This window comes from Alosa pseudoharengus, unplaced genomic scaffold (genome assembly GCF_046254945.1).
Source record: "Alosa pseudoharengus isolate Yale_2024_CS ecotype anadromous, Long Island Sound unplaced genomic scaffold, YU_APseudo_1.1 YU_APseudo_1.1_scf_6, whole genome shotgun sequence".
NCBI classification, from domain to species: domain Eukaryota; kingdom Metazoa; phylum Chordata; class Actinopteri; order Clupeiformes; family Clupeidae; genus Alosa; species Alosa pseudoharengus.
In genome coordinates, this window is record NW_027468848.1 from 32,684,986 (window position 1) to 32,694,985 (window position 10,000).

At 48.0% G+C, this 10,000-nt stretch overlaps 1 protein-coding gene across 2 annotated transcripts in view; it reads left to right on the top strand.

Moving 5' to 3' along the window:
* The window catches only part of rasgef1ba (RasGEF domain family, member 1Ba), a 48,570-nt gene that overhangs the window by 28,923 nt on the left and 9,647 nt on the right, over positions 1–10,000 (top strand). For both annotated transcript variants that reach the window (XM_076270297.1, XM_076270299.1), the window contains exons 5-9: positions 2,759–2,971; positions 3,849–3,923; positions 5,912–6,007; positions 6,285–6,387; positions 9,128–9,207. In XM_076270297.1, the coding sequence (XP_076126412.1) occupies positions 2,759–2,971; positions 3,849–3,923; positions 5,912–6,007; positions 6,285–6,387; positions 9,128–9,207 (567 nt within the window). The remainder of the gene's footprint in view (positions 1–2,758; positions 2,972–3,848; positions 3,924–5,911; positions 6,008–6,284; positions 6,388–9,127; positions 9,208–10,000) is intronic.

Here is a 10,000-nt window from a genome sequence, read left to right on the forward strand (position 1 = left end):
CCTTTCTGATCTCATCTCGCCAGCCTGTGTGTGTGTGTGTTAGTGTGTGTGTGTGTGTGTTAGTGTGTGTGAGTGTGAGTGTGAATGTGAGTATGTGTGTGAGTGTGAGTGTGTGTGTGTGTGTGTGTGTGTGTGTGTGTGTGTGTGTGTGTGTGTGTGTGTTGAATGCTCACACATAGGGTGCTACTCTCACCCTCTCTGTAGCTCTTGATTTGATTTGCCTTCCTTTAAACACTTTTGGACCAAATGACTAAGAAAAACTAACAAAGTCAAATAATATTATGCTATTTTTAATTTAAATTGTGCGGTACAAATCATTGCAATGAGTCTCAAACAGCACAGCACTTATCAGAATGTATATATTATAACTACTTGTTATCTGTGTATGGGCCAGGTGGCTTCAGTGCAGTTCACTTATAAAAGCTGGTGTCTCTGCAGACTTTAGACTGTTAATGGCCACAGTGTAATTCCAAAGAACAGGGCACTGCTATCTTATCTCCAGTATCTGTCCTCAGCTGCTGGTGATTTGGACAGGCACAATGCAAGGGTCAGCAGAAAAGCTGCGTTTGGAGAGAAGCTTAGATATCTCTATTTTAACCCCCCTCAATCGTTCCTCTCTCTCTCTCTCCATCCTCTCCTCTCCTCTCCTCTCTCTTTATTTTTCTGACTCAGAATAATTTATTATTGCTGTGTAGACATGCTCCACTCCACTCCTCCTGCAACATGCACACACACACACACACACACACACACACACACACACACACACACACACACTCACACACACACACACACACACACACACACACACACACACACACACACACACACACACACACACACACTCACACACACACACACACACACACACACAGCGGTAGGGGGGAGGCCTGTTGATTGATGAGGTTGCCTTTCAATTTCTGGCCCAGCTGTCTGAGTGACACACTGTCACCCCAGGAAGATGAAGGAAAAAGGGAAGAGAATGGGAGCAGCGGATAGATAGAAAGAGGGCGGGGCAGCCAATAGATATAAAGAGAGGGGGATCGGGGATAGATAGAAAGAGAGGAAAAAGAAAAAGAAATGGAGAGGGGAGATAGATTGATTGAGAATGCTGATCAAGTGGCTTAGCTGGCTGTGTGGCCTCCCAACAATCCATCAACATCTAGTGCTATGTCTAGTGTTATGAGACTGTTTGCAGAGGCCAGACTCTCTCTTTCACCTTGCTGTGTCTGTATCTCTCTCTCTTTCACCTTGCTGTGTCTGTATATCTCTCTCTTTCACTTTTGTGTGCCTCCCTCTCTCTCTACCTCTCTATCTCTCTCCCTTTCACTTTACTTCCACCCAATTCAATTCAAAAGGTTATTGTATCACAACAGGTATTTATACAGTATATGTACAAAACATGTCAAAACAAGGAAAAGAAAGAACAAAACAAAATTGATGTTTCAAACGTCCCGTCATTATTAAGAAGTGCAGACTTTGAAAACATATTTTGAAACATATCAATAGTGGACAAGTGTGCCTTGCTTTCCCTACCCTCACATTCAGCAGTCATCTTTCACTTGCTCTCTCTTTCTCTGTCTTCATCCGTCTTCATCTCTCTCTCTCTCTCTCTCTCTCTCTCTCTCTCTCTCTCTCTCTCTCTCTCTCTTGCTGTGCCATGAGTGCAGTTGGCAGGGTGATGAGTGAGATAGCCATCTATGGATGTACCCTCTGCAGAAAATAGGGCCATGAGTTTCACTCCCAGACCCCCCCTCTCTCTCTCCCCTTCTCTCTCTCCCTCTCTCTCTCTGTTTCTCTTTCTCTATGTCTGCTTGTTACGCAACCCTGTTTCGGGAGAGGTTTGCTATGTTACCTAATGTCATGCGATGCTGGAGCAGGACAGGAAAAGGGCCTGGCTGGGCTGCGGGCTCGGTTGGCCCCTGGGGGCCGCGCGTGCTGAGCCAAAGGGGCCCCTGCTGGGGTGGAAGTCGGTTGGGTGGGAGTACTGCAGTACTGCAGCCTGGACTCTCACAGACACCTTACATAACAGGCCTTGGCTATTCCATGGCACAGCTGCCATTTCACCTCCAAACACATTTAGATACATACACACACACACACACACACACACACACACACACACACACACACACACACACACACACTCAGACTGTCCCTGCACACCTAATTGACTAGGCCTGGCAGAGTAGAGTGATTTAAAGGCTCATGTGGTGCTGGTTAAGAGCGGTCCTCTCACGCACAGGAATGTTGTGAGACGTGACAGAGGGAGGTGCTGGGCAGGGCTCTACTGATGGCCTCCATATGGATACAGGTTCAGTAGGAGGTGTGTGTGTGCGTGTGTGTGTGTGCGTGCGTGCATGCGTGTGTGTGTGTGTGTGTGTGTGTGTGTGTGTGTGTGTCTGTGTGTGTGTGTGTGTGTGTGTGTGTGTGCGTGCGTGTGTGTGTGTGTGTGCGCATGCTGGACCTCTGTGCTCATGCTGCAGTAGGATCAGTTTGAAGAGGTGAACATCTTATGTTATCATCTAATTCTTCTCAACAATGTATGATATGGACAAAGATTTAATATATTGTTCTCTCCCCCCCCTCTCTCCCACTCTCTCCCTCCCTCTCTCCCACTCTCTCTCCCTCTCTCTCTCTCCCCCCCTCCCTCTCTCTCCCTCTCTCTCTCCCACTCTCTCCCACTCTCTCTCCCTCTCTCTCCCTCTCCCCCCCCTCTCTCTCCCTCCCCCCCCCTCTCTCTCTCGGTCTGCTGTAGCACTACCGCAAGGCGGTGCAGCAGATGACCCAGGCGGTGATCCGGAAGCTGACGGCGCTCAGCCAGTACGAGGAGGCTCTGTCCAAGATCAGCGCCACGGCCACGGAGCGCCTGGCCGTGCTCAAGGTCAAGCCGCAGTCTGTGCAGCGCGACATCCTCAGCATCTGCAGCGACCCCTTCACCCTCGCCCAGCAACTCACACACATCGAGCTGGTGAGTGTCTCTGTGTATGTGTTGTTCGTGGATGTGCGCATTTTGTCCTCTTAAAATCAATAGGATTCCACTTTCAGATGCAGGCTGAACAAATCTACTAGAAGAGTCCCTTTGCTGGAGTTAATGGCCACACCTCCAGAATGAAAGGGTTGCGTTTATTTGAAACGGCAAAGCTCTTGCTATATAAATGTGTTAGCATTCCTAAATTTACCTTAAAAGTCACAAGCCACTGTCAACACAGGGACTTAAAGGCCTGTGTTGATGCTGTGTTTACTGGACACACAAACATCTTCTCAAGGACTGACCACTACAGAGAACACAAACAATCCCTGATATAACCCCACTGCCACTGACCTGGGGTTGACCTCATTTAACTAAAACACCTCAAATGGAATCAACTGATGCGTCAATGCTTTGGTGATTGTCACTCATTTAATTACAGCGGGACTCTCTCATCAAAACCCCCTAAGATTTATCTCCCTTTCAACACACTTAAGTGTGTATAAATGGTCCACTGTTGACTGTTCTGTGACAAACACCTGTGATGTTAGTGTGTGTGTGTGTGTTTGTGTGTGTGTGAGAGAGAGGGAGAGATAGGAGAGAGAGAGAGAGACACACAGAGAGAGAGAGAGAGAGATAGAGAATGTGTGCGCCATTCACTATAAACGTGATCTCTCCAGCTGGCCCGCGTTTAGCCAATTGATTTTCCTGCATCAGCGACGCGTCTGAGACTCCATTGATCCAATTATTGAACCAGATTAATATATTTATATCTTTTCCAAGGTGACCACTTGGCTGATTTCTCAGCGGTTGACTGATGACCCTGCTGATTAGAATTGACTTAATGTGTTTTTTTTTTTTTTTTGCTTGCCTGCAGGAGAGGTTAAGCTACATCGGACCAGAAGAATTCGTCCAAGCCTTTGGCCAGAAAAGCCAACTGGACAATGATAAGGTATGTAAAGAACATCAGCTCCCACGGCACAGAAATATCATGCAGTATCTCACAATAAATGAGACATTGCAGACTCTGCAGTGGGTGTTACGAAGCTCCAACAGACTTTTTGGGGGTTTGGTTGTAAAGTGCACACATGCATCCCAATGAAGAGATAGCTGCCTCTCATCGACTGTCAGTCTCTCAGCTCAATAAGCACTCCCACTGACCCCAGAGGGTCAAAGCAAAGTCACCTCGTTCACACCACACATGGCGAACTCCCAGGCTCAACCCCCCCACACCCTCTAAAATAAAAACCTCCTCTCTTCTGTCTCCTCCTCTCCTCTCTCTCCTTCTCTGTCCTCCTCTCTTGTCCGTTTCTCTTTCTGGTTCTCCTCTTATGCTTACGATTCTGCATTCCAGCTTCCTTTGTTTGGGCGCATCTTAGCAACCGGCCAGACGCCGCAGTCAGTCCAGTCAGAGGAAATGAAAAGCCGAGCTAAAAGTTTGCTCAGGTCGCACTGCACATTCTTGGGAGCCTCTTTGGGGTGAATTGGCGCCGTTTTCACCCCCTTTGTCTGACGATCTGGGGGTAGGAGGGGGCAGGAGAGGGCGGGAGAGGTGGAGCCCTCCCTGGCTGCCCATCAAAGGGAGGGTGGGGGGGGCTAAAGTGGCCATTGTGTGCGGGTGGTGTACTTCACGCCAGAGGAATGCGGGGAATGCAGAGACGAGAGCGGCTTTATACCAATGTGTCAGCACACATGCACACACACTCTCCCTCACACACACACACACACACACACACACACACACACACACACATGCACACACACTCTCCCTCACACACACACACACACACACACACACACACGCACACAGACGCACACACACGCACACACACACCCACTCACAATCATTCAACCACTCACGCACACACATACACATACACATACATACTCAAATACATGAACTCACTTTCATACACATCTACACCCACTGAAACCCACAGACACTCTCTCTCTCACTCTCTCTCTCACACACACACACACACACACACACACACACACACACACACACACACACACACACACACACACACACACACAGTGAGTGAGTGCAGAGTGCTATACTGCAGTCTCTCGAGTGCACTGAACCTGTGCAGGGCCGCGCTGTGCTTTGTTGAGCGTCATCAATCATGAGGAGCTGCAGCTTTTATGCAGACTGCCATTCATACACCAGCTCACACACACACACACACCCATGGCACTGCAGCTGGAGATGGAGAGGATGGAGAGAGAGAGAGAGAGAGAGAGAGAGAGAGAGAGAGAGAGAGTGAGAGAGAGCTGAGGGTACAGGAGAGAGTGAGAGAGAGAGTGAGATAGAGAGAGAGAGAGATAGAGAGAGAGAGATTTTATTATTATTTTATTTATATTTATTTACTTTTTTATTTGTTTATTCTTACTTATTTTTATGCTCTTTGTTTCCTCACTAACTTACTTATGATTTGTATGCTTTGACAACACAAGTGCTCTTGTCATGTCAATAAAGCTTTTTTTGAATTTGAATTTGAGAGAGAGAGAGAGAGAGGGAGAGAGAGAGCTGGGGGTACAGGAGAGAGAGAGATAAAGATAGAGAGAGAGGCAGGTTTATTCATGAGTTGGCTTAGCTCACCGAAACTGAGGTGGTCCAGATTGTATGGCGATGAGGTAAGCCTGTAAACGAGTCCACTCGCGCCGACCGTGAAATCCCCAGAGAAAGGGAGCAAGTCGCTGTGCCAGCCAGCCCTCTCAGGTTCACTGGGACAGGCACTGTGACATCGAGACACCTGGGTGTCTGTAATTGTGTTTTTAATTGGGGTGTGGTGATCGAGGTGTCTAATTTCACATTTTGGTAATTAAAGTGATCACATCGTGTGTATGTGTTTTGTTTAGTCATGGTGATGTTTGTGTTTTGAATGTGTTTATCATTGACAAATAATAATGAATGATGTTGTTTATACTTACCTCCAGAACTGCTTCAGTGACCATAAGAAGGCCAGTAACCTGGAGGCATATGTGGCCTGGTTCAACCGCCTGAGCTATTTGGTGGCTACAGAGATTTGCATGGTGAGATGTTCATTCCCAAGAATCTGTGTGTGTGTGTGTGTGTGTGTGTGTGTGTGTGTGTGTGTGTGTCTGTGTGTGTGTGTGTGTCTGTGTGTGTGTGTGTGTGTGTGTGTGTGTGTGTATGTGTGTGTGTGTGTGTGGGGGTGTGTGTGTGTGTGTGTGTGTGTGTGTGTATGTGTGTGTGTGTGTGTGCGTGTGTGTGTGTGTGGGTGGGAGTAATATGCAGTAGTGAGAGGTCAGCGCTGATGTTCTTGTCCTGTTCTTGCCTCTCGTACAGGCCGTGAAGAAGAAGCACCGGGCGCGGGTCATCGAGTTCTTCATTGACGTGGCACGCGAGTGCTTCAACATCGGCAACTTCAACTCCCTCATGGCTATAATCTGTGAGTATAATTTAATCATACAGACACACACACACACACACACACACACTTGCACTTTACTCAGCACAACAAAATCACATACATACTAAATCTCTCTTTCTCTCTCTCTCACTGACACACACCCATACACATACACACTGTTTTGCTTAGTTAACTAAGCTGGCCTGTAAAGTAGACAGGTCCTTTGGGTGCCAGGCTAACCTGTGCCAGAGCATGCGTTGACACTGGTGCCCTCTTAAGCATCCGATCATACAGATTGGTTTGGCAGGGTGGCACACTCTTACCCTTTCACCCTTGGTTCTGATGGATTAGGCCAAATGCCAGGCAGGGTGCCTGTGGGTATGGGCTGGGGCAGATATGGAGGCGAGCATCCATTATAGCCAGGGAACTTAATTTAAGTGGTTTATGGGTTTGCGTTTCTTGTGATTGTTGTGATTGGGTGAGATTGTGCGTGTGTGTGTGTGTGTGTGTGTGTGTTCGCTGAGTTTGACATTGCATTAAAGTGTGTGGGGAGTGTGATTTTAGGACAGTGTGTGAGACCATGTGTAGTGGGGGGAGTGTTGATCTCTCTCTAGTGTGGTCCCTGTGTGTGTGTGCATGTGTGTGTGTGTGTGTCTGTGTGTGTGAGTGAAGGAGAGCTTCAAGGGAAGGCAGCTGGCCAGCCTACAACAGTAAGGGAGGGGTAGGAGTGTGTGTGTGTGTGTGTGTGTGTGTGTGTGTGTGTGTGTGTGTGTGTGTGTGTGTGTGTGTGTGTGTGTGTGAGGGGGGAGCAACTGCACCCAACATGCAGATGGTCAGCGCTGAGCAGATAGAAAAAGAGGAAGATAACAAGACAAGAGAAGGTGAAAGAAAGGTGGAGAGAAAGAAAGAAAAACAGAAAGATGGGGAGACAGATAGAGGAAAGAAGGAGAGGTGAAAAAAAGCAAGAAAATGAGAGAGTGAGAGAGTAATTGAAATGAGAGATAGAGACAGAAAGAGAGAAATAAAGACATAGATATAAAGGGGGGGGGGGGGTCAGAGGGAGAGGGACCAGCTGCCCCTGCCTGAGCTCCTGTCTCTGGAGACCCCTCAGGCACACACAAGCACCACCGTTGCCCCCCCCCCCCCCCCTCCCCTACAATACCACTCCCCAACTCCCACCACCACCCGGATCTCCTGGGAGCAGCAGGATATTATTAAAGTCCCGGGAACAGAACAGGCATGTCATGGGAAAGGCTTTGGACTCTGCCATCATCTGTGTTTGTGTTCCACTGGTCTCGCGTGTGACGCCACACAACAAGAACAGCAACAGCACACACAACACACAACACACAATACAATACAAATACAATACACACACACAATACAGACACACAATACGGATACAACACACACACACAATACGGATACAACACACACACACAATACGGATACAACACACACACACACAATACGGATACAATACACACACACACAACACACACACACAATACGGATACAATACACACACACAATACACACACACAATACAGACACACAATACAGACTCAATGCATACACTGTAGACAGCAGCAGGGCCGTGTTGTTGCCATCACAGAAAATCACAGATACAATCACGACAGCACATGCCGCAGAGTAGGTGAGAATGAGAGAGGAAGAGAGAGACTAAATGGTCCTGCCAATAAAGCATATAGAACTGAAAGACAGGCAAAGGGAGAGAGGTAGAGAGAGACAGACAGAGGGAGAGAGAGAGAGAGAGAAAGAGAGAGAGAGAAGAAAGAGAGAAACTTTCCGAGCTTTAAGGGTCCTGGAACTCTCTATCGCTCTCTCTCTCCTTCACTGATCTCCTGTCTAAAGCGCCCTCATTATAAAGCAGTACAGAGGCTGGGGAAGCTTGAGATGGATGTTTCTGTTGCGCTGAGGGAACACGATCCTCAGTAAAGGCTCACGTCGTCCCCCTAGAGGGACACAGGGGGGGGGGGGGGGGGCGTTTGGGCGTCTGTCCGCAGTGAGACATCTGGGACGCAAGACGGTGTCCCGATTTCCCAGAATGCCTTGTAATCTGCGTTCCCATCATCTGCCTTCTGAGTTGTTTTTTGAATTAATCCTACGTCATGAGTCAGTTTAAAAAATAAACAAGCACAATCTGGATGCCCTGACGTGTTTAAACCAGTCTGGGGTGTGCCCAGTTACCCATGTGATGGTGACTATGGTCAGTAAAGACTCAAAGCTCACACTGCTGCAATGACTGAGATAATGCACTCAGTAATGATTTAATTAAATACGTCTTTTGCACCATTCTGAGGACCTCTTCGTACACACACACACACACACACACACACACACACACACACACACACACACACACACACACACACACACACACACACACACACACACACACACACACCTTGTGTCCACTCTGCCACCATGTGTGAATCTTAGAGTACTGTGCGGTCAGTCAGCAAAGTGTGTGATAACTCTATTGTTCTTGTGAAGTCAGCCCACATCCCATAGCAGTGTCATGAGAGCACAGCTGGCACACACACACACGCGCGCACACACACACACACACACACACACATACACACACACACAAAGCACACACACACACACACACACACACACACAAAGCACACATACTCTCTCTCACACACAGTTTTGAGTTCTGAAGGAATAATAACCGTGAGGAAAGTCATGTGTTGACCAATTTCTCTCTTTCTGTTTGTGTGTGTGTGTGTGTGTGTGTGTGTGTCCACAGCTGGGATGAACATGAGTCCAGTGTCTCGATTGAAGAAGACCTGGGGCAAAGTTAAAACAGCCAAGTTTGACATCTTGGAGGTAAGGAGGCCATCTAATTCGCTATGACAAAGACGAATATAAAATAGTCTGCACACACATACACACACACACACACACACACACACACACACACACACACACAAATAAACATATGGGTTTGGGGGGTGTGGACGATGAGTCAGCATTATGGAGGTGATGAAAAATGTATGTGTGGAGGAGGAGACCTGTGCGTGTGTGTGTGTGTGTGTGTGTATATGCATAACTGTAGAAACTGTGTGTGTGTGTGTGTGTGGGGGGGGGGAGTGGGTGTGTGTGTATTGTTTGGCACGGAGAGTAAAATCCTGAGCACCGACTGATTACTGAGCTGGTGAGAGTGCGTGTAGACCACGGCATGACTCATACCTGCTGCCCACGGCCATCTGTTAAACGGAGCTCTGCGCTCTCCTCTCCTCCTCCTCTTCTTCCTCCTCTCCCTCCTCCTCCCACCTTGCTTACTCATCACGTCTTCTTTGCTTTTCATTTCATTTCACAAGCCTCCCTCCTACCCACCCCCTCCTACCCACTGCTGTGCACTGACCTGTGGCTCTGAGATACTGACCACAACACATTGATGTTGACAAAATCATGTTAAAACAGCTGTGGATATTTTGTCGCCAGTTGTGATAGAAACAGTTTGCAACTTGTCGCCGTGGGTGAGCTCTCTCTGTGTGTGTGTGTGTGTGTGAGTGTGTGAGTGTGTGAGTGTGTGAGTGTGTGTGTGTGTGTGTGTGTGTGTGTGTGAGTGTGTGAGTGTGTGTGTGTGTGTGTGTGTGTGTGTGTGTGTGTGTGTGTG